At 46.5% G+C, this 23,880-nt stretch overlaps 1 protein-coding gene and 1 long non-coding RNA gene across 10 annotated transcripts in view; one reads left to right on the top strand and one right to left on the bottom strand.

Annotated features, from left to right (window-relative positions):
* Positions 1-1,948: 1,948 nt before the first annotated feature.
* Positions 1,949-18,654, bottom strand: LOC121027014 (uncharacterized). The gene is made up of 3 exons (XR_005788531.1): positions 18,462-18,654; positions 17,753-17,771; positions 1,949-2,657 (listed from the first exon to the last, which is right to left on the bottom strand). It is a non-coding gene; the product is annotated as an uncharacterized LOC121027014 (long non-coding RNA).
* A 108-nt stretch (positions 18,655-18,762) lies between these two features.
* Positions 18,763-23,880, top strand: part of ERI3 (ERI1 exoribonuclease family member 3) — a 128,387-nt gene continuing 123,269 nt past the window's right edge. For 5 of the 9 annotated variants that reach the window (XM_040469979.1, XM_040469978.1, XM_040469981.1 and 2 more), the window contains exons 1-2: positions 18,818-19,179; positions 21,193-21,268. In XM_040469979.1, coding sequence (XP_040325913.1) covers positions 19,045-19,179; positions 21,193-21,268 — 211 coding nt within the window. In that variant the 5' untranslated portion in view covers positions 18,818-19,044. The other 4 variants (XM_040469983.1, XM_040469985.1, XM_040469984.1 and 1 more) reach the window with 4 other exon arrangements.

Raw genomic sequence — 23,880 nt, 5'->3', positions numbered from 1 at the left:
AGATGACCCATAAACACCAGGTTTCTTGTAACCTGGTGGGTGGGGGCACAGGGAAGGCAGTGAGTCCAGCCAGCTGACCACAGCCTTGCCAGTCTCAGAATCAGTGTGTGCTTAGGCAGCTCTCTGTGTGGTAGGACCCTGTCCCACTCAGTTGAGGGAGGGATATGACTACTACCTTCCAGACCTGTATTTAGCCTAGAGCTCCATGCTCATTAGCATGAGTCTCACAAAAGAAAATAACAACATCACTATTATTGAGGCATCACCATGTGCTAGGGTCTATAGAAAAGTACTTTATGTACATTGTCTCCTTCAATTCACCCAATTCTCCTATGTCATTGGTGCCATTTGTGGCTTCATTTTACAGATGCAAGAATTAATTTATAGAGAGGTTAAGTAGTTTGCTTAAAGTCATATGGTTGCTGGGTAGCAGATCTGGGATCTGAACTCAAGCAGTCTATGGCAAGAGTCCACATGCAAAACCACTATGTACTGCCTCTTTCTGGGCTGTGCTGTCTGCATGCACTGGCCTTCCATTCCAAAATAATTATTATTATCCATTTGGTGCCGGGCACTGTGCTGGGCCCTTGGGAGGGATGGACACTATATAAGAATGATTGATTGATTGATTTTTCCTATTTACCAGTCACTGTTCTAAGTTTTACTGGAGAGTCATTTGTACTGGAGAGTGAATAACTGCTACATCTATAGCTCCGTGCTAGGAAAGGAGGCTCTGGGTGTTTCTTATGCACAGATGACCATGCCCTGTATCAAGTGACTTTACTACTCTGGCCACACCTAACTGGATCAGGGATAGACATGTGACCCAAGACAGCCAATCTATTCAGTGGCCAGGAGTCCATGAAGTGGCCTAGCAAGAAATTTGCCCAACAGAGTTACTGACTGGGATGTGGCTAAGTCAATTAGATCCTTTTTCTTGGAAAATATAAACTCATGTTAATTATAAGTGTTAGGTGCTGCTGAAGCAAGGGCAGAGTACTAAGTGACTATACTGGTGAAATTCAAGAGTGGAGATCAATGAATGCTCACTCAGAGGCAGTAATGAAAACACCTAATTTCTAGCACTACACTGCGTCCTGAACAACAGAGTTCTCAGAGTTTCAATAGGCTCTGTGAAGTCCCATGGTGTGGCTATGTCTTGACTTCCTTATTTCTTTCTATATCCTCACAATGATCCCCTATTACCAACACGATTAAGTGGGTAACACAGACAGACAATAAGGCCATTACAACAGAGTGTGATAAACACAACTACAGCAGAAGCCCAGGAGGCTATGAGAGCACAGAGGAGGCGCCAGAAAGAGTACATCTAGCCAGAGACAGTCAGGGAGGGCTTCTTGGAGGAAGATGAGTCAGGTACTGTTCTCATTTTATTCACAGCAAAAATCATCACCCTTAAGATCACCCTACATAATCTGACCCTCTATTCTCACATTGTCTTCCTAAATTCTATTCTTGTCATTGTATTCCCCTATTGCTCACCCTACTCTACCTCCGTTGGCTTTCTGGGTGCTCCTGAAACACATTGGTCCTGCCTTAGGACCTTTGCTCTTGCTCTTTTCTTTATCTAGAATGTCTCCAGATACCCACTTGTTCAACTCTCTTACTTCCTTTAAATTTTGCTGAAATCTCATCTTGTCAATGAGGCCTGCTTCGGCATCTGATTTAATACTGCATCCTGTCTGCCGACTCCTATACCCAGGCACTACTGATCTCCTTACTCTGCTCTACTTATTCTTTATTCCTTAGAACTTATCACAATTATCATCTTCCAACATACTTAATGATAACTTACTTATTTGCTTATGGTTTTTTGCCTGCTTCCTCCCCCCCACCCCAGAATGGAGCCTCAATATGAATAGAGGTCTTATTTTGTTTTTGACTGTCATGTGTTGTGTTCCCTAGAAAGCAGATTCCGGGACAAAGATTAGCATACAAGATGTTTAATAGACAGCTCTTGGGATCAACACCAATAGAAGGAAGGCTGATTAGGCAGAGGGAGAAGCTGAATTGTGAAGCAGTCCCAACAAAGTCCTCAGCTAGTCCCATAGGAAGCCCTGGAGCTGGGATGGTCTTTCAGAGTCATCCAGAGTTGGGACAAGCGGGCTGGATCTTTATGTCTCAGTATTGATCAGTCATTGATGCGAATTGTCCTTAGAAGGAGATAGGACCTTGAACAAAGAAATTTTCTTCAGCAGCCATCCCCCAACAAGGCTAACAATGGAAGGCTGCTAGCAGCACTCCCAGCAACTGGAGGAACTGGTCCTTCATTCCTAAAGGCAGCAGATCGCTGCCTTCACTGTAATCTACCCTGGTACCACTTGAATTCACTTTTTCATATTAGTTCTGAGAGCACATCCTCCAGGATTTCAGTGGGCCTCTCTTCCCAGGGGAAACTTACAGAAGAGGAAGGTTTGAAGAATGACTACAGACCCCACTATTGGAGCTGATCTCAGGGTCACAGCTTTTATCCATTTCACTCCTTCTCTGTTCACAATGCCAGATTCCTTTCACCTTCAGCTAGCACATCTGTTGGTCATGGTAGTTTGGTTTGTGGCATGATGAAGATTCACATCCTTGAGGGATCTCAGACTGGTTACCATGCCCTCCTCAGGCTGGGGTTGTTGCACTTGTCCCTATACCATTAAATTAGAAGGGAGTACTAACAGATCACGTGTCACATGAATCACCTGGCTACTCCCATTGTGTAACAGCAGCCCTACTGCCTCCTGATGATCTAAGCCAATTACCTCTGCCAAGATACAGTGACTTTTCTTCTTGCCTGTGTCCTTGGCATGAAGAACCTGAAGAAGCCAGGACGCAGCCATCTCATATAGTTTAGTGGGACTCTTGCTGTGTCTTCTAACAGAAATGCTCCCCTTTGGGAATCAGCTATTCTAAATTTGCAAAGCCCAGCATAACATATTCCACAAGTGGATCACTGGGAGTAATTATAATGAGACCTTGGTTTCTGGACCCCAATGGGGACACATCTACATATAAAGGTCTTTGATTTAAAATGCATGCTGTGTCCCACAATAGAGTTTCTCAATCTTAGCACTATTGACATTTGGGGCTGGATGATTCTTTATTTGGAGGTGGGGAGAAGAGGGACAGGACTGTCCTATGCACTGTAGGATGCACACCTCTGACTTCTACCTACTGTATACCAGTAGCACTACCTCTCCTTCTCCCCTCCTCCAGTGGAGAAAATGAAAAATGTCTCCAGACATTACCCAATTGCCCTAGGAGGCAAAACTGTCCCCAGTTGAGAGTCAGTATCCAAAAAGATGCTGCCCCATTCTCATAGAGTATCATCTCCTAGCTGGTGGTTCAGCTGTGCCTTCAATAGGTCATTGCATTGTTCAATTAGGTTAGCAGCTTCCAGGTGCTGTAGCATGTGACACAACCAATGGACCTTATGTTATGGGCTCACTCTTGCACCTCCATTGCTATAAAGTAGATCCATTGGTATGATATGGTAGGTAGCATATAAGATTGTATGCTGATGGATCAAGCACTTTATAAGCTTTCTTTTGATGGCACTGGCTATAGCCCTGTAGGCAGGAAACACAAACTCATAACCAGAATATAGATCTATTCCTGAGTGAATTTCTGCTTCTTCCAAAATGGAAAGGGCCCAAAATAATCAACTTGCCATCAACTGGCTGATTGATCTCCTCAATGGGTGGTGCCATCCTGGGGACTTTGCATTGGTCTCTGTGACTAGCAGATTGAACATTCCACAGTGGCAGTAGCTAGGCCAGCCCTGGTAAGTGGGAACTCATGCTCTTGGGCCTGTGCATAACTTCCAAAATCCCTGCCATCATAGTTACTTTATCCATGCATTCATCATGCTGAGACTGGGGTAGCCAATGATAGAAGCTGACTGGTATCAGTGGGATGAGTCATTTTATTTACTTAATGGTTTAATTCCCCTCCCATGGTGGATACTCACTAGTGGGCACTAACATGTAATACAAAGATCTTCACACTTTGTGCCCATTCTCATATATCTGTTCACTGGCTATGACCCCAGGCCTCCTTGTCTGTGACCTTCCAGTCTTGCCCCTTCCAGTTAGCACAGTCATTACCACTGCCCATGAGTCCATAAATATTCTATCCTTGAATCCCTTTGCTTTTTACATAAAGTAAACGACTAGGGGCCCTGCCCATTGGGAGGATCTTCCCTCTCCACTGTCTTTCAGTATAGCCACTGTCCATTTCAGCTTGTACTCACATACTGCATCAACCCTCCCATGAACTAAGGTGGGGCTTTTCCCTCCTATTTTCTGGTCATAAGGAAGCCCTCTGTACAAGTTAGATGTGCAGATGAGAGGCACTGTCTGCACCGGTGGTAGATGACATGGGAGCCTGCGATACTGCGCTGCGGCTTGCTTGTGCCCTCCAGTTCTACCCATACTCGACCTCACATGTAGCTCTTCTATCTTAGGATGGACTGCCACTGGGCGTGAGTAACCTCATGACTCAGCGGATCTCAGAATTCAGTTTTAGTGAGAGGATGAAGTTATAAGACCTGCCTGAAAAACCATGCAGCAGCAGAGGGAGTACAGGCACCCAGAGAAGATCTGAAGGGATAAAGTAGAGGTGAAGGGGAATTAAGATGTTTTCTCTACTACTGTTTTAATTTGATTAAATCCTATTCCATCTGTGTAAGTTACTTTTTCTGTTCCAGTTTTTCTGTACTAAGTTCTTCACACAAACTGTTATGAATTATTAATTTAATCTATACTACATATATTAATTTAATCTATACTACATATGAAGTAGGCACTATTATTATTATTCCCATTTTACAGAAGAAGCTGAGATGTAGGGAGGTTAAGTAACTTCTTAAGGGGCACAGAGTTGGTGCTCCTTAAGAACAAAGTCTGAATTCCAGGACTGTTTGACTCCAAGGCCTAATCTTTAAGTAGCCACACTATCAACCAATCTCTTCATGCCAGCTGCCATGAGATAGAATGAGGAATGAGGAAAGAGTTGTGTGTGTGTGTGTGTGTGTGTGTGTGTGTGTGTGTGTGTGTGGTGGGCAGGGGGAGGTTTTTCACTATGGCTGTGCTGTGCTCTGCTGAAGAGCTTCAAGATTTTTACGAGCTCACCCATTCCTTCATCCAACAAATATTCAGTGAATACCTAATTACTATAGGATAAAAATGAGTGAACCAGATGTCTTGCTGCTATACCCTTGCCACTTCTCTTAGGGGAGGTTCTTCTATAAGGGCAGGGTTGCTGCTCAGGACAAGGGTAGGAAAGGGAGGGCATCAATAGAAAAGGCTGCCCAGGTAGCTCATTTGCCCAGGTAGCTCTGTGGGCTGAAGGAGGAATAAGATGGCTTGGCTATTTGGCCCTAAGATGCAAACTGCTCTCCTCTGCTTCCCAAAGCTGCCCCTCTTGGGTCTGGACGGAAGTGTTGATGGTCTGGTCCTCAGAGTTCCTTTAGTTATAGCCTATGTGTCATCTTCCCCTTCTTGGGGATCTCAGTCTTGATGTCTGCAGTACTCTGTCCCACTGTATCATTAAAGTGATTGATTACTTTCTGCCCCGTGGGCCTAAGTTTTACCTATTAAGTAACTACGTCTCTGCCTGTCCCCTGGGTGCATTTTGGAGCAGCAGTCCTACACTAACCCAGTTTTGTTTTTGGTTTTTTGTTTTTGTTTTTAGTTCAGCCTGGTAATATTAATTACCAAAATAATAATTTAAATTTAGTAAGCATGTACTGTGTGCCAGGCCTGTGCCAAAAGCTCTATGGATGACTTTATTTAATTCTGTGTCAGCCCTAGAATGGAGGTCCAGGCTTACTGTTGGAGACAGAGCATGAGGTCAGCATGCAGAAGGGGCTCTTTTGGCCAGGATTGTGCTGCTCCTGTGTCTGTCCTGTGCATTCAGACCACTACAGGACCACCATAGGATCTGGACCCACTGGCCTTACAACACCCAGCACCCCCAGCTGAGAGCCCTGTGGTAGAACACAGGCCTTTTGGTAGCATTCCCCTTGCCCCTTCCCTTCCCTGAACAGGCATCTCTGCCAGGTCAGCTCCTTTTCCCTTGGCTTCCTTTGTGCTTTTCCTGGCCTTGGCTCATGCTGTTCCTTCTGTCCAGAATCCCACTTTTCCTTTTTCTGCCTGGTAAAACCCTTATTTTTCAAGCCTTGCTTTAATGTCATCCTGACCTCCCTGCCCTCCCCTGTCAGAATTAATTGCTCCCTCCTTTTGTGTTGCTCAACTGCACTTATCACAGCGAACTGTAGTTACTTGTTTCACCAATCAGCCTGGGGGAAAGAGAGGCAGAGACCTGTTCTGATTCACCTCCTGGTCTCAGGGGCTCAGGGGCCGCCCAGTAAGTGTTTGCTGAAGCTCACTGGGACTGGAGCAGGGGGCTGTGAAGCTTGACTGAGGATGTCCCTGGGATGGGACCTGGGTTCTCCCTGAATCCCTGCTGTCTGTCTAACCTCTTTCTCTCTGGCTGGCCCAAACTGGATTTCAGAGACTATGACAGGATCCCCCTCAGCGGGAACATGTCTATCTTCTCTCCCCTCCAGATGAATCCCCTCTTCAGTGGCCAGCCTGCCTGCCTGCCTCCCTCCTGGACCCCTTCTAGCCTGGTGCTCCCCGCTCTCCCCGTTTAGCGGCATCTGTGGATTTCATTAACTTGCTACTTAACCCCTCTCGCTCAGATCAGCTCTGAAGATGATAAATCAGGCCCAGGGCTCATCCCTGCAGCGGCCAGCCTCTCCACACCCCCCTCTAACGAGGCTCTGGCTGCCCCTATTCATCACTGGCTGCCCTCTCCTTCTCCTGCAGTTTCATTGCTCCTACCCCCTATGCCCCCATGCAGACGGTGTCAGTGTTGTTATAGCCCAGCCACTTTGGGTTGAATTCCGGATGCAGATTCAGGACAGATTCTGGAGCTGGTAAGCTTCCTAGACCAGACCACATCTGTCCCTGGGGAGCTGTGGGTCTTGGCTTCCCTGGGTGGGGGTGGAGGGAGGTTAGTCCAAAGGTAGGATCCAGCGGCTACAGGAGAGGGAGTCTCTGGCCTGGAAAAGGACGTGAGGGCTAAGGGAGCAGAGGGCTCCCTTCCTAGCTATAGGACTGCCTTTATTTCTGTGTAGGAGAGGGGAAGGGGGGCTAGAGTAGATGGATCTGTATTCTCCTTCCTTCCTTCCTTCCTTCCTTCCTTCCTTCCTTCCTTCCTTCCTTCCTTCCTTCTTTCCTTCCTTCCTCAAGGCCTTGCACTCCCTCCCTGACTAGATCTTCCCAAGAACCTTCCTTTAAATGGCCTTCTCTGTGGCACTGCTGGTCTCATAGGCACCCATCCTTTCTTACCTCCTCATAGAGTGTGGCTAGGATGAGGACTGCTATAGCAGTGACCCTGGGTGGTTTCCTGGATATCTCTGTAAAAGCCTGCCTGGCTCATGCAGCCCCTGGGACCCGTGCTAACTCACTCTGACTTTGTGCTGCCCTCACACTCCTTCCCCCAAAAGCTCCCCCACAGTGGTAAAGCTGCTCTGAGACTCCTTTCTCACCCTCATCTTTCTAGCTTCCCCTTCCCTTACTTCTTGAGCTCCCCTGCTTAAGTAAACTCAACCTGTGAGCCCTCTATCCTTTTGCCACCTGTCACAGAGGCTGCCATTCTGCTCCCTGGGTGGATCACCTACACCTCAGTGGAGGGCTAGAACTGGCTAGCAATGTGGTTTTCCTCGACTTAGCAAAAGGGCCCTTTTTCCTCCCACCCTCGACCCCAGCTGCTTCTCTAAGCCCTGCCCAAGTACCATCTTTAATCTTCCTTTCTCTGTGCAGTTACCTTTCCCTCTCTCTCTCAGGCCCCCCGACTTCTCTTTCCTTCCCTCCCATGCCCCCTCTCCTCTTCCGTTCTTCCATTTATAGGCATAGACTCCCTAAAAGGGACCTAGCTCTTTCGTAGTTCTAATCAGGGTCCTTCTGGTTTTCTCTGCCTTTAGAGATCTCTCCTCTCTGGGCCCCCTCTTATTACCTCCATCTGTCCCCTCCACCCCCCCATTCTCACCTTCATTCCAGCCTCCTCAGGAGACAGTATCCTGCCCCCACCCCTAGTTTCCTCCCTACCCCTTCCCAGGCCCTGCAGTGATCGGCTGTCCCCTCCCCCCCCCCTTCTCTGGCATTCTCCTTTTGAAGGGAGCAGGGTCAAAGCCATTGGATATTCACACAGCAACACCCCCACCACCACGTGTGCTTTTGTCAGGTGCTATTTCTACAATGTCTTCATTACCTCCTAATTGGCCAAATCTCTTTTCTTTATTTTTCTTGTTAAAGACAGATTTAAAGAACGAGTTCAGTAGCTCAGCCATTTTCAGACCATCATTAATTTCCCACCTTCTTATTTATTAATGGGGCAACTTCCTTGCTGGTATTTCTTGTTCCCTGGATATCTCTGTAAAAGCCTGCCTGGCTCATGCAGCCCCTGGGACCAGCGCTAACTCACTCTGACTTTGTGCTGCCCTCAGCTGCTCTGGCATTCCCTCCACAGCCCCCCTGCTCTTGCAGCCCTCCTTAGTCAAGACCCCTTTACCCACACACCCTGAGTGAGACTCCCAGTTCTCTCTTCCATCCCTTCTCCCTTTCCACGGTGTTCCTGGTTCTACACTAAGCCAAACAAATGCATGCAATGCTGTGTCATTGACTCCTCAAAATCATAAGAACAAAAGAGCAGACTAAAGCTCAGGGAGCAGCGCTGACTTGCACAGGGTCACAAGGTAGGGCCAGGATGTGAATGCGTTTTTACCTGGCCCCACACTAGGGCGTTTCGTCTTTGCCAGCCCACCTCAGGGAAGGCCAATTCAGGGAAGCTCGCAGAGAAAGGTCACATTTAGGGTAAGTAGTGATAGAAAAGGAAATTCCAGGACCAGTGAGAAGGCAGCAGCACAGTGGGAAATAGAAGTCAGTGGCCCGAGGATTAGGAGGGCTGTGGTCAGCAAGGAGTGTTGCTGAGAAGGACCTGTCTCCTTCTTTGGTACCTGACCTCTCTGTGTTCTACTTTCTTACCCTCCAGCACCGGTTAGCTAAAGGACTTGTGTTCTAACGGGGACATTACTAACTATGGGAGTAGTTATCTGGGGACTCTTTCTATGCCTCTGAAGGCTGGATCTGTGCACATGCTCTTTTTGAGGCCTTTTGATTCTAGTTCTCTAGGAGACTCAGCCCTTCTTCCCAGGTGAGGGGGTTGATCCTGCTGTTGCTCACAAATCCCTGCCTGTGCATGGGTGTAGGTAAGAATCAGTAAGCGTGGGGCTCCTCAGGAGGACAGCTACTGCCCTAGAACCCAGGCCCCAGGTCCCAGCATATGCTGACTCCACCAGTAGCTCCTAAACCTCTAATATGAGTGATGGGGACTTATGGTATGGTCTTTTTAAGATCTTTCCATAATCAGGAATACTCCTGTTATCCCCTAGGCTCTGAGCCCAGACTCCAGGTGAGGCCCTATTGTGCCCGGGCCTAGTGGCTAAGGCTGTAACTGCTTCCACATTGCTGGCAAGAGATGAGAAGGTGATGAGAATAGTGATCCCAAGTCTGGGTGCAGGCCTAAACAGATAGCTTCAAGACCCTCGTGGCTGCCTCTAAACGCCAAGTCATCGTTCTTCTCTTTGTTAAAGAAAACTCTGGGCAGCCCCACAGAAGGATCCAGGAAGGAAAGGGAGAAAGAGAACTCAGGGCAGAATCATTTTGTTCAATCTGGGGCCTCAACTGCCCTCCAGCAGTGGTATCTGGGAGCAGCAGCAGTGCAGGGGAGGAGTCCCCTGAGGCCAAGCCCTGGGAGCCATGTTTTTACACTAAAAGACCTTGTTTCTTGTCTCGTCCTGGTCATAACCCTGCTTAATAGAGACATTAAGATGAATGATTGAAGCTGCCTCTTTCCTTGCAGCCAGAAGGAGGGGCAGCCTGGGTGACCCCGGACAGAGGGGACACTGCGGGGATGGGGTTGAGGTAGGAGGGAATCCACAAAGGATCCCTCTCCAACACAGAGCCTCAGTTTTCGTAGGCTGAAGCCTCCTGTCCCAAAAGTGGCCCCAAGGACTGCTTCCTCCCAAGGGCAAGGCTTCTCTGCACTGACCTCCAAGGCTGCCTCTGGCTCCCCAGCATTAGAGAGGGGCTAATGGCAGCAGGAAAACCCATCATAGGTAGAAAAGGGATGACAGGGACTTTTGTTTATACAGGCTTCCAAAAGGGCTTTGATAAGCTTCTACACACACAAGTTTTCATATTTATGAAAATAATACCTAGCAGTTATGGGGTGTTCTCTGCATGTTTCAGAGGCTATGCTTTATATGCATTGACATACTGATTCTCACAACAGCCTCATGATGCAGAAATAATTATTATCCCCAATTTACAGGTGAGAAGACTGAAGCTTAGAGAAGTTAAGCCACTTGCCCAAGGTCACCCAGCTAATGTGTAGTATAGCTGGGCTATGAATCCAGGCAGTTTTACTTCAGAGCCTGGGCTGGGAATGGCTGTCATCATATACCACCTCCAGTCTTAAAAACTGTCAGAGTCGAGGATTGGGAGGCTGGTTGGGAGGATTGGAGTTTTTGTATCAGATAGGGAATTGATTTAGAGGTCAGAGACAACCGTTAGGGATAAACAGACTCATTTCTGGATGGGGCTGCAGAAGTGGTGGGGGCCCCAGGGAGTACCACTGAGACAGGCCTCATTTACCATGTTTATGACAGGTCTGGCAGAGGGCAGCTCAGGGAAAGCTGCCTCTTTGGAGATGATACCAAATACTTTTGGGCAGGAAAATGTCTTGCTTTTTGTTTTCTCTCAGCCCCCCAGCCCTGCCCCTGGTTCTCTGCTAGACGGACATATAGTAAATACATATTCAATAAACAGCTTCTAAAAGATAGGCACTTCTTAAAAGCGAAGAGCCACAGCAGCCTTGGACCATTTTCAGCAGAAAGAATGCTCTGTGCTTGCAGATGTAAGTGGATGCATTTAGGGAAGATGGGCCAGAGGGATTGCTACTCCATGTGAGGCCTGGGGACCAGCAGCATCAACATCACTAAGGAATCTGTTAAAAATGCAGAATCTAGGCCTTTCCCAGACCCCATAATCAGTTTGCATTTTAACAAGATTCCCAGGTGACTGGAATGCACACTAAAGTTTGAGAAGCACTGCTCTAACACAGAACAGACCTAGTCACTGCTCTGCTTCAAACCTGTCAGTGGCTTTCTAATGCCCTCAAGCTCAAGTCCAAACCCATTAAGAAGGTTTACTTTAAAACCAGGCATGATCTTGGGCTCCTGGGTGGCTTGGTTGGTTAAGCGCCGACTTTGGGTCAGGTCTTATGGTTCTTGAGTTCAAGCCCTATGTCGGGCTCTGTGCTGATAGCTCAGAGCCTGAAGCCTGCTTCAGATTCTGTGTCTCCCTCTCTCTGACCCTTCTCCTCTCATGCTCTGTCCCCCTCTCTCTCAAGAATAAATAAACACCTTAAAAATTTTTTTTAAAAAAAGACTAGGCATGATCTAACCCTTGCCTACTTCAAACTCCTCTTTCACCACTGGCTCTGTCACACGTTCTGCTCCAATAGCACTGAATTTCTTCCCATCCACATGTAGGCCATTTCTTTGCCTCATGACTTTGCTCATGTTATTCCCATTGCCTGGAATGCCCTGTCTTCTTGTCTTCCCCCCACTCCTTGGTCTGGGAAATTACTACTCAAAACACACTGGACTTCAATGTTAAACCTTTCCAGCTGTGATTAGTGCCTCCTCTTCAAACTTTCATTGTAAGTGGTCTGTCTCTATGATCACAGTTATCACTCTGAAGTGACACATTTCTTTACCAGTGTCTCCATCATTATAGTGTAAGCTTTACGAGGGCAGGAACTGTGTCTATTGCTCATGCTTTTGTCCCATGCTTTCAAGGAGCCTAGCACAAAGCAGGTATTCAAAGAATGTTGTTGAATCTTGAAAAATTACACACTTTAAGAAGAGTGGGCTCAAGCTCTTAGTTTAGCTGAGGTTGTTGGAGGATATCCCCATGAAGGCTTCAGATGCCTCCTAAAAGCCCCATAGCATCTTTCAGGTCCTGAGGGGTGTGGTCAGACACTGCCTATAGATTAAAAATGCCAAGGGGCTCCTGGCTGGCTCAGTCAGTATAGCACATGATTCTCCATCTCAGGGTTGTGAGTTCAAGCCCCATGTTGGATGTGGAGTCAACTAAAAAAAAAACAAAAAAAAAAACACTGAGCAAGACCCTGGTCCTGTGGATGCCATGCTGCACAGGACACACAGATGGGGTTTAGGGCTTAGAGAGGGGAAGGAACAATCACTTGAGGATCAGGAAATGCTTCCTGGGGCAGAGCACATTTCTCTGGGGGTTCAGTGGTAGAGTTGAAAATGGGGAGGTTACTCCTAGTTGAGAGAACACCACCAGCAAATAAAATCTTGGAGGTAAGGAAATACAAAGCACCTTGATGAGTAATAGTCCTTTTGTCCTGGAAGAGAGGGGGAGGTAAAGAACTACTAGGAAATAAGGCTGGAAATGTAGGTTGGAGCCTGAGTTGTAAAGCACTTGAAGGCCAAGTCAAGACCAGGAAGGAAGAACTATGAAATCACAAGGGGTCCAGTGGAAGAACAAGGCTGTATTAGTCTAGGAAGATCAAGGAAAGTAGCAGGCAGTACAAGTTTATTCACTAAATCTTGGGGGAAATATGCAGTGTAATGGGGGTCCTAGTGGGTTGGGGATGATACTGGGCTACATCCACTGTGAGGAGTTAGGCAATATCCCCTGACCTAAACATCTATTTGAATCTACTGTTTTACATGGGGGTACAAAGCCTCTCAGAGAAAAATAAATTTGAACCAAACCTGGCCAGTATATACCAACATGATTAGAGTAGGGGTATGTGAACAACACAATGAACACCAGATTGCTAGAAGGGCCAGCAGAGCTTGGGAGAGAGAGGCTTAATGATAGAGGAGGGAGGAGTCTGGAAGATGAGCCAATTTCCACAGTAAGACTGATGGTTGAAGAGGACCATGGCTCTGGTTCTTTGTGATGGTTCTTACATAAACTCACCCTATCCCAACTACTCTCATGGTTGTAGGCATGCAGAATGAGTTAAATAAGTGGAAAGAGCTGTCTCTGAAACACTTAAGAACTCAAACATTCTGCTGTAGGGCTTCACATCCTCTTAGCTAGATGAAATATGGAGGGATTCTTCTTACTTTGTGAGAGAGTGTTGTGCTCTCACATGGTCATGATACCACGAGAATTTAGCATATCAGGCAGAGGCATTCAAGGCCAGCATCCATGGTGCACTTAGTGACAGAAACCAGTGGAGCACAGTAGCTTTGACTGATCCATGGGCACAACTGAAACTTTTTAAAGAAACATTGCTAGGGATTGTTATTTCTATAGGAGCAGGTAGAGGTCTAGAATTAGCAAGACTGGTGTATTAATGTTAACATAAACTCCTTGATGCTACTAGCTGCAATAGATGGTAGGGAATATCTGCAATGCTACAGACAAACTACAAGGCAGTCTATGGAATAGAAACAGAGCCACCAGGAGGCAGCAGTTCATGAGTGTGTTTGGAAAAATTGAGGGAGCCTGGTTTGGTGGAGAAGAGACATCAGTACCACTCCAAAGGGTCCAGGGTGAATGCAGACATCTGATCAGTGATAGGAAGCTCTAACAGGCAGTAGGAGAGAGTTGAACTTGAAGCTGTGATGGGAACAGGCAAAAGGTGGGAGCACTGGTGGCTGATGACCAACCTCAGGAGAAGGGTGGGTACTGTGGTAGATGCTTTCTTCACTTTTTTGGTTATGCAGATATTATCTCCACTTCACAGTGGAGGAAACAGGCCAAGATAAGGTGACTGCTTATTCATCAAATATACTCACTTGGAATATAAAGATGATTAAAACACAGTCCTCTTCTTTGAGGACCACAGAATATTGTAGGCGAAAGATACAGAGGCAGACAAGGGCAGGCATAAGCACAAGGTGCAATGAAAGATGTTTCCCAAGTCACAGAGTCAGTAAATGTCAGAGCCAGGAATCAATTCCTGGATTGTCTAGATTCAAACCTTAGCACCTTCCACCACTCTAGCCACACAGCAATAGTTGTCAGAGTCCAAGTTCTGAGGAAGGGCAGTAGCCCTTGATGCTGGCAGGAAATTTTTAAGAGCAAGAAGAGGACAATGGGAATTGAGATGTGGCCTGTACAGGTGACCCAGCAGCAGCTCAGGTCCAGAAGAGATGATGGTGCCCTCAAGGTTACCAGGTCATGGAGGCCCTCCCCTAGGGTAGGACTGATTCCAGAGCCTAGAGGTGGCAGTGTGTGGTTTTAGTTATAGAAGGCAATGGAGGCAATAAACCAGGCTGGTTCTTAGAGAGGCACATTGGGACCAAAGAACGGAGGGTCTCAAAAATCAAGTTGCGATTGAGAGGAGAGGCTATATTGGGAGTGGCAGTGGGGAAATGGGAATGAAATCAGACAATTTTGGGGCTGGAAGGAAAACTTGCCCAGTCTCTAGGATCATCATCTCCTTTTTGCTTCTGTTGAGTTCAATAGATCCTGACAGGATTGTCTGCCTTTTTAGAAACAACTTTCTTTCTTCCTTCCTTCCTTCTTGTTTTATTTATTTAAGTAATCTCTACAGTCAACATGGGGCTCAAACCCATGACCCTGCAATCAAAAGTCATACTCTTTTCTGACAGCCAGGTGCCCCAAACAACTCTTTTGCTTTAAAACCTTGTCTTTTGGGGCGCCTGGGTGGTGCAGTCGGTTAAGCGTCCGACTTCAGCCAGGTCACGATCTCGAGGTCTGTGAGTTCGAGCCCCGCGTCAGGCTCTGGGCTGATGGCTCAGAGCCTGGAGCCTGTTTCCGATTCTGTGTCTCCCTCTCTCTCTGCCCCTCCCCCGTTCATGCTCTGTCTCTCTCTGTCCCAAAAATAAATAAACGTTGAAAAAAAAAATAAAAAAAAATAAAACCTTGTCTTTTTTCTCCCCTCTGAGCACCAGATCTAGAAGAGGCCTGGGGCCCCAATCTTTTCTAATGCTTTGCCTCTACTGACTAGAGTGGCTAGATAGCCTAAGCCAACCTTCCATAGTTGGGGTAGGACTGTGAGCCACATCTCTGGGGCATGTGAATCACCACACTCTCTGAACAGTGGGCAAGGCAGGGAGAAATCAGAGAATGAGAGCTGAAGAGGCTAGGACAGAGAAGGCAAAGTGGAACAGCTTGGGCAAGAGAGCCTCCCTGGGCAGGTGGCTCCATTTGATTTCCGATTTAAAGGGGAGGCTTAGATGGCCAAGAAGAAAAAGGCTAATAAGAAAAATATTAAACTGCAGTGTGTGTGTCCCCAGGGACTTCCTGTTGCCATGACTGACCTCCCGGAGAGCGCCATTCGTTCCCGAGCATGGCAGCTTTATAGGCACTTGTAGGCCTGCAAAGAACACCAATTTGCTGCTGCAGTTTGTTTTGATAACTGAAACTTTCAATAAATCTATATTAAAATCAAAGGGAAAATTAACTAGGCCCCAGTGAGGGGCATAGAGATAAGGGAGCACATTACCACCCTGGCCCCAGCCACCCCACATCCATCTCTTAGTTCAGATTCAGGTCACCAGGGAGATGAATGGCTCAGGCTCATGGGGAACAGCCCTGGGGAAAAGCAGGGTGAAGAAGGCATGACCAGGTCCAGCTCCCACAGCTTCTGCAGCAGAGACTGTGGGCAGTAGGGGGGGAGGGTGAGAAGGTGGGGTGGTGGTGGTGGTCATGGTGGGAAGAAGAGTTGGAGAGAGGTGTGGAGGAGGGGCGAGAATAATAGTAATAAGAGCCAATATTTACTGAACTCTTTATGCTTTATGCTGGATGCCATGCTAAGCATGTTTGTATTTAATTCTACTAAGTAGGTACTAGTATTATCTCCACTCTAGAGATGAAGAAATGGAGCCTCAGAGAGGTAGTGGCTTGCTACAGATGGAGCCAGGACTCAAACCTGAACAGGTTTTCTCTGAGCTCATACTCCTTGTAACCACACTATGCTGTCTTATGCAGCTTACAGGGACTGTGAACAGCAGAAGCAGCTTTCCCGGTTCTTAGATAAAATAGTTTCAGACCCAGTCTGGGTTGTCTCAGCTGTGCCAAGTTTGGGAGCTGTCATGCACTGTTCTTGGGTCCTTGGGTTCTCTGCCCTTCCATTGCTTGGTAAGCCCTACGATTGTTGGCCACCCTTGTGGTTTCAAAGGGCAGCAGAAGAACCAACTTGGTCTCTTTAGCTCCTGCTCTCAGTGTTCACTTTAGCTCAGTCGCTTAATCCAGAAGCCCGGAGGCTGCCCAAGGTATATCTGTGTCTGTGTATTGGACTCAGTTCATCTGCCTCCAAAAATTCACTTGCCCCATCTATACCCCCACACCAGGGCTTTGGCCACTTGGTTTTTGTGGGCAGCCCAGCTGCCATTACGGTCACCTCATTTACTAACACATCTGGTTGTCTTAGCCTCCTCAGGGATAAGGGTTAGGTTTGGACAGAGCCTCCAATGTGCCCACAGTGATGGGACTGCAGTGGGCCTAATTTGGCCAAACCAGGGGCTATGACTCCTCTCATCATTTCTAGTCTGTTGAACCACTGTGCTTTAGGGTGTGGGATCTGGTGTCCCCTGTGGCTACCGGAGTAGTGGGGTAACACAACTCTCCGTTTCTCCCTGATAAGTGATGGTTTTATATGGCCTAAATAAGAGAGCAACTAGTCGTGTTTCTTTTGAAGCTCTGGTCAACTTTATAATACACAACCTTATATTTTCTTTCTTTTCTTCTCTGCCTCACTTCCCTTTGCCTCCTCAACTCTTGCTGCCCAGGGCTTGTATTTCCCAATGAAGTTTTACCACAATAAGCTTTACTCAGGCTGTTTTCTGGGAAACCATAAAACAGAGGGAATCACAACAGAGCCAAAGGCTTGAGGGAGCCAAATGCTGGGTTGGCAGCGGTGTAAGGCACCACGTATGTACTTAGCTCTTAAACTGTTTATTATTTGAATACATTTTGCCTGGTCTTTGTTCAAAAAGAGCTTATAGTCTGGTAAAGTTCTGGAAGCTGTAAAGGTGAGCTCTAGAGTACCAAGTAGGAAAGAGCACATTCTGGAGAAGTTAAGGGGACCATGGATGGCTCCTTGGAGGATACTGGCGCTGGGCCTTAAAAGAAGCCTCCAATCTATAGACAGTAGGTGTACTTCATTCTTACAGCCAAGAAGGTTGGCTGTGCCCTATTCTTAGGCCAGACTCAGGACATAACAAAGCCAAGGACAGGAGAGACCATCTCAGGGCCTCTCATTTGTCTATTTACTTATCTGTTTGTTTGTTCTGCCTCTCTTTTCTCCTCCCCAATATAAAGGCTTCTCAAGGACACAGGTTTTATGTGTCTTATTCACCAATGAATCCTTAGCAACAGAAACAGTGCCTGACACTTAACAGAGACACTATAAATATATATTGACTGACTAATCAACTGGGATTAATGTCTCGATGACATCAACGGGAGGAAGAAGACTCAATTCCAGCTCTAAGAATCAAAGGTTAGGAAGATGTGCATCTACTTTACTGACCTTGGGTTAAGTGACATCTGTCCCTGCTGATGTTTGTTTCATTTGTCCACATTTACCAGATTCCTGCTTTATATTTGGAACTGTGCTGGGTATTACTGATAAACAATATAGAAATAATGCTTACCTTAAGTGAATTTACAGGCCTGGGGGAGAGACAGGGAAATAGACAATTATAAAACAATGCAATAAATTCTGTAAGTGCAGAGTAGAATCACTTAACCTATTATGCAGGATTAAGGAAGACATTCCCTGATAGGGGTATTACTAGGCATTCCCAGTTCAGGCAGGAACCATTATGTTAAAGGTCAGATTTCACAGAGGTAGTAGGGCCCAGAAATTACATCATTTTCTTAAGTGAAAATATGCAAATGGCAGACAGAGGGCTTGGTGACCAAGCTGGTCCCAGAAGATGGTTTCTGGCTGATGGGGAGGCTATCAAAGCCATCGTTGGCCAAGGCCCAGGTTTCCCACTTCAGAACCTGTTACCCGTGGCTTTCCAAAGAGCCATAACCAAGATGAAGAAACACGTCTCGGGCTTTGGCCACACTTCCCTCCAGATGACAGAAGAGACTCTCTGTGGTAGCTCCCTATAGTTGAGGCCAGAACTCTTTTAACTCTGATGTTCCACGGGAACCAACCTGAACAAGTCAGTTCCCTCTTCCGTAGGAAGGCCCTTCAAAAATCTAAGAATTTTCTTCTTAGCCTAAATTCTCCCTCCTCTCAGCTCTCCCCAGACCCACCTCAGAATATGGATGATAATAATGACTTGTTGAATGAACTAATCACGAGCAGTCATCTAAATACAACACGTCATTTTATGAGCCTATACTCACCTCATGAGTATATTGGGAGGTGGGAAAACGGAAATGGGGGACCTGGGTCGCTCCTAGGTCTTAGAAAGTTTTTGTTATTTAAAAAATTTCTTTCACAGCTCGGAAGTGAACTCCCCCTTCACTCTCTTCTGAGTACGTGCAACCTCAAAACTACAAGTCCCATAAGATCGGACGCGGGGAGTCACCATCTTGACAGACCTTAGCGCGCATGTCGGCGGGAGAGCAAGCATTTGGGGAGAAGAAGCCCCGCCCCCCTGCAGCCCATTGGTCGGAGAAGCAAGCGGCGGGCTCAGTGGTTGGCCACCGCGCCCGCCCGTCAGTCGCGTCGGCCGGGGTCAGAGTGCGCGGAGGTGAGTCGGTGTGTTGTGGACTCGTGGTGCTGGCTGCCGCTGTTGAGGCGGCCGGGAACGGGCGGTGGGGAGCGGGCGGAGCTGGCCTTGCCTCTGCCTGGCTGGCGCCGCAGTCGGCGCGGGCCGCGCCCGCCGCCGTAAACTGCCCCGAGCGCCTGCTGAGGCCGAGGGAGACGTCGGGGCCTGCACCTGGAGGGAGCCTGCCGCGCTGGCCCCGAGGAGGGGGCGTTGCCATGGCGACAGCCTCTCCCGCCGCTGACGGGGGGCGGGGGCGGCCCTGGGAAGGAGGGCTGGTCTCCTGGCCCCCTGCCCCTCCCCTTACTCTCCCCTGGACTTGGATGGGTCCGAGTTGGGGGCAACACCCTGGGGTGGGTGATGGGGAGAGGCCCCCCAGATTGGGCCCTGGTTAATGCATGCGGGGTGAGGGTCGCGGCGCGCACACTATGTGCAACCTGGGGTGCTAGCCCACGTGCTCACCCTGGATGCATGATCTGAATAACGTTCGGGCTGAGAGGGAGCGGGGCAGGGCTTTGCAAGACCGACTGGGTGAGGTGATTAAGGGTGCTAACTTCTTACTTAGGGCTACTAGGGAAGAGCAAGAGGTTTGACCACAGAGGACATAACTCAGTAAAGAGGTGGTAGATAGAATAACCCATTCTTCCCTCTCCAGCACACACACGGTGTTAGCATTTTACCTATTTGTAAATCTGTAGCAGTGGTAGTAGCGATGGTAGGAGTGAGTAAGGGGCCTAACCTAGCTAGCTTTCTGTTTGCTTTTCCTGCAAATGTTCCAGCAACAGGTGTTTTCTTAAAACAAAAAAGCATGAACTTGGATTAGGGCTTGACTGCGGGTTCTTGCAAAATGTAACTGCTCCTAGTTGACTTGGAAGATGCTGAATGTGGCCCCTTATGGGGGGTTTGGATTCTGCCCTTAGGGTTGGATTTTGCAAATTGATAATGCCCATCATTGTCTCTGCTCTAGGTCTCTGGCCACCTCTATGGTATTAGCTCTTATCAGACATTTTATCATTCTGTGAGCTGAGGGGCAAAAAAACACGAATCCCATTGGTTAAAAACTATACGCTATTTGAACTATAGTAGGTGTGATTGGCTGAATTGATTCTTGATTGTAGCGTTTCTACCAGAAATTGGCTTCATCAAATTCTGCTTTATTCTGACTTTATCATACATGGCATGCCTTGTTTTAGTGGGTTCGTGCCTGGAGCTTAAGTATATTATACCTGAATCCCCTACCATTTAAAAGCCAATTTATAAACAGGGACTTGGAGTGTGACTCCACTAATGTGTGTGTCTGTGATCTTGGTTAGAAACCCACTTGGCTGCCTTTCCTCAGAGAGGTGGGGTGTGGGGGAAGGGAGCTGCCGGGAAGTGATTGATAAGGTTTCCTTTATGGATTCTGTGGTGCTTCACTGGAGCTCAGAGCACTTTGGCAACTTAAGCACTCCAAATTAAAAGCTCGTTAACAATTCCTGCCCAAAGATCCTGTAAATAATCGGTTAGCTAGGTCCTAGAGCTTGGCTGAGAGCTCTCCTTCCAACTTGAAATTTCCAAATAAAAGTGCCTTTATTCTCTTTCATTTTGAAAAGTGTATTCTTTGTGGTCGGTTAGGTTGGTGAGTGGTCTTTCCTAAGGGATTTGAGTAGACTAAAGTCTTAAATGTGTAGAGTGGTAGACAGGAATAGATTGGTTCCAAACCTAAGTGTTTCTTTGTGCAAAGGGCATTGCCCACTTACAGGAGCACCTCTGCAGCTTCTAATCTTCTGAAAGATCTAAATTAGGTGATGAGTATGATAGGTGTCCGTTAATGATTTGACTTAGGGTTTGGTTACACTTTGAATTTCTTAGGACTTGAGGTAGACCTGGAGGTATCCTGTAAGTATTTAATAGTCTATTTGGCCATTTGCAGTAAGACCTGTGGGTTTGTGGCAAACAGCCCCTCCTCCAATCCTGGCCTCAGTTCCTGAGTTCTGAATATTATCAGCCTTACCAGTTACCCATCCTCGAGTAGACTAGGATTCTGGTGTTATCCTGAGAGACACCACTTCATGGCCATCTTTCTCAGTCCAAGCTCAGATATTACAAATGTTTAGTGTTTCTAGGAGATAACCTCCTTATGAAGAGAAGTATGCTACCAGAGAACGTGAAATTCATCATTCCGAAAATATATGGTACTATATATATAGCTTCCAAAAGCTCTGTTCAGGCATTGTTCTTCCATATAGATAACTTATCCCAAAGTAGTTTTGAGTTTAGGGGCTTGAGATTTGGACCCTTAAATTGTTTCAAACAGCAGCATCCCCTGGGGATTTGATCCTTTATACTGAAATAGACTTGTTGCAGAGATGTGTATTTATCCACAGCATTGGGGCTTTCCAGCTCTCACAGAACCTTCAGCATCCCCAGCTGGCAGTCTTGGCATCTTCGAAGTAAGGAGAGGTGAGAATCCTGTTGCATGGTCAAGTTTGGCTTGACTTCTTTCTTATGAGTATTTGGGTTTGGAGGGTGAGGGGATGGTGGTTGGTGCAGACTGTTTTTTTCTGTAGCTTTTTTTGATAAGATGCCATGTGCTCAAAGACTACTGAAATGTACCAAAAGTCTATAAAGTGGTGATAGTTGGAGGTGGGCTATCCAGACTCAAGTTCTGTCATGATTTCTTTGTGGGCATTGCATGAGTGCCTACTTTAGGTTCAGGAAGGTTGAATACAGCCAGAACAGTCTTTCATCCTGAGAAATACACAGCTTAAGATAATAGGGAGGAACACATTCATTTGGCTTTGATAATGCATTTGACCAAGGCCTTTGGGATCTTGGTTTGATTTGGATTGAGAGTCATTGTTGGGTGAATGGTTAATCCCAGTTTATCCATTTTATAAGGATCAGGACTGACTAAAAAGGCAGACTCTGATGATTGATATCCAGGATATCAGAAGCTGTTTGTTCAATAATGAAGGGCCAGGTGCTTTGCTAGGTCCTGGAATTGTAGTAAACAAGACAGCTGCTGTCTCTGATGCCACAGGGCTTACAAATTCTGGGGAGGGAAAGATAGTAAAGAAGCAGTTATGATACACTCTGGGAGTGCTATGGTAGGGTAAGTTTGGGTGCTTTTGGAGTACTCAGGTCCTCAACCCAGACCTGTAGGCTCAGGGAAGCCTTCTCAGAGGAAAGAACCCCCTCATCTAGAATTAGATGAAGACATGAGGGACCAAGTGTGAAGGTCAGAGTTTTGTTGGGTTTGAGAAACTGATTTTCAGTGTGATTAAAACGTAGCGTACCCAGTGGGCAAGAAGTTGGAGAATATGATGAGAAATGAAGCAGGAAAGGTAAGCAGAGGCCAAGGCCTTTTAAGCTTTTAGGATTAGGTGATGGATGGAGAAAAAGTTAGACTAGTCAGGAAGAGACTAGGTCCTTTTTCTGTAAAGGACCAGATAGTAACTATTTAGGTTTCATGGGTCTCTGTCACAACTATTCAGTTCCATTCGACTCTGCTGTTACGGCATGAAAGCATAGTATGGAAATGAATGAGCATGGCTATGTTCCAGTAAAACTTGATAAAAGCAGGTGGCAGCTGGATTTGGCCCATGGAACACAGTTTGCCAACACCTGGATCAGACTATCATAAGAGCAGTAAGAAGCCATTAAAAAGTTTTAAGCTGTGTACTGATAAATAGATTTGTGTTTTAGAACATTTGCTCTGATTTCAGCGTTAACAATGGACTGAAGGGGATGATACTGAAGGCAGAGACCAGTAGGGAGCCTGTGATAGTTACGTGGACAGCATTTTATATTTACCCCTTTGAGGCAGTATTTTGACACTTAAAAATTGGGTATAACTGAATTTTTGCATAATGTATATACTGGTTCTCTTTATTAATTTCCTGGCCATTGACTAGAGCTTAAAGCATGTCTACCAAAGGAGTTGGTGATACCAGCTCCTATTTTACAGACTAGAAAAGATGTAGGAAGGGGAAGTAGGTGTAGAATGAGTGAAAAGGTTTGGGGAAGTCTTTTCTAATCCAAGAAGTAGGGAATAAATGGAACCCTGGTAGGGATGTTGGTCTTAGGGCTCATAGCTTAATGTCAGTTGCTTTAAACTTTTTGAACTATACAAAGAAGGACCCATTTTCCTAAGCTTCCTAGGGAATTGTCCACATTTTGTTATATGTCATACTCAATCTTTCCTTTCCTTGCTGGTGGCAGACTGATGACCTTTTTTTGTTTTGGGGACTGTCTCCTGGTTCAGATATGATGGTATATGCCAGGCACAGGAGGCAAATAAAGTATCTGTTGAGTGCCCAATGAATTGTCTTTCTCCTTCTGTAAGCCTACTTGCATTGCTGGAAGGAAGTCTGTAGGTTTCTGAAAGCCTATATTATGGTGTTTAGGTGACCTTGGGCAAATGACTTATCTCTCTGAGCTTTACTTTCCTATCTGTAAAATGCAGATAATGGGACTTAATAGGGTTTATTAAAGGATTTAATGAGCTAATGTATGTAAGGTTCTTAGCACAGTGTTTTAATAACTTTTGTCACTAATAGTATTTGACACAATAATTTTTTTAAAAAGCAGCCCACAATAGGGTGAGTTGGCCTTTGGCTTAGTATGTTTGGGGGCCTCAGAGTTGTCATTAAGGCCATATGATAGAAACATAACCACTGGTGGTGGCAGCCAGTAGACAGGAGGAAGTTATAACTAATGCAAGGGGCCACTCTTCGTAATGGAAAATTTTCAGACATCAGGAGTCCAGAAAATCAGAACTTTCTTCAGGGTAGACCTTAGCCCCAGTACCATCAGTGAAGTGAATTGAGTGAGCAGCTACCTGAAAGAAATTCACCAAAGTGTGACCAGTCATTTCTCCCATTTGGTTAGGGTCATTTATTAGTGTTTCCACCCTTGTGGCCCTACATCTTCATAAAGTGCCTCTTGAATGTTTTTTATTACTTTTCACTATCACTCTAGGAATGAATCAGGTGGTCAGTATTATTGTCTCTGCTACCCTTGTGAGGAAACTGAGGCCCATGAAGGTTAAGTGTGTTGCCCAAGGTCATGCT

This window comes from Herpailurus yagouaroundi, unplaced genomic scaffold (assembly GCF_014898765.1).
Source record: "Herpailurus yagouaroundi ecotype Mexico unplaced genomic scaffold, PumYag 77, whole genome shotgun sequence".
Taxonomy (NCBI): Eukaryota; Metazoa; Chordata; class Mammalia; order Carnivora; family Felidae; genus Herpailurus; species Herpailurus yagouaroundi.
This window is presented reverse-complemented; position numbering and strand designations above follow the sequence as displayed.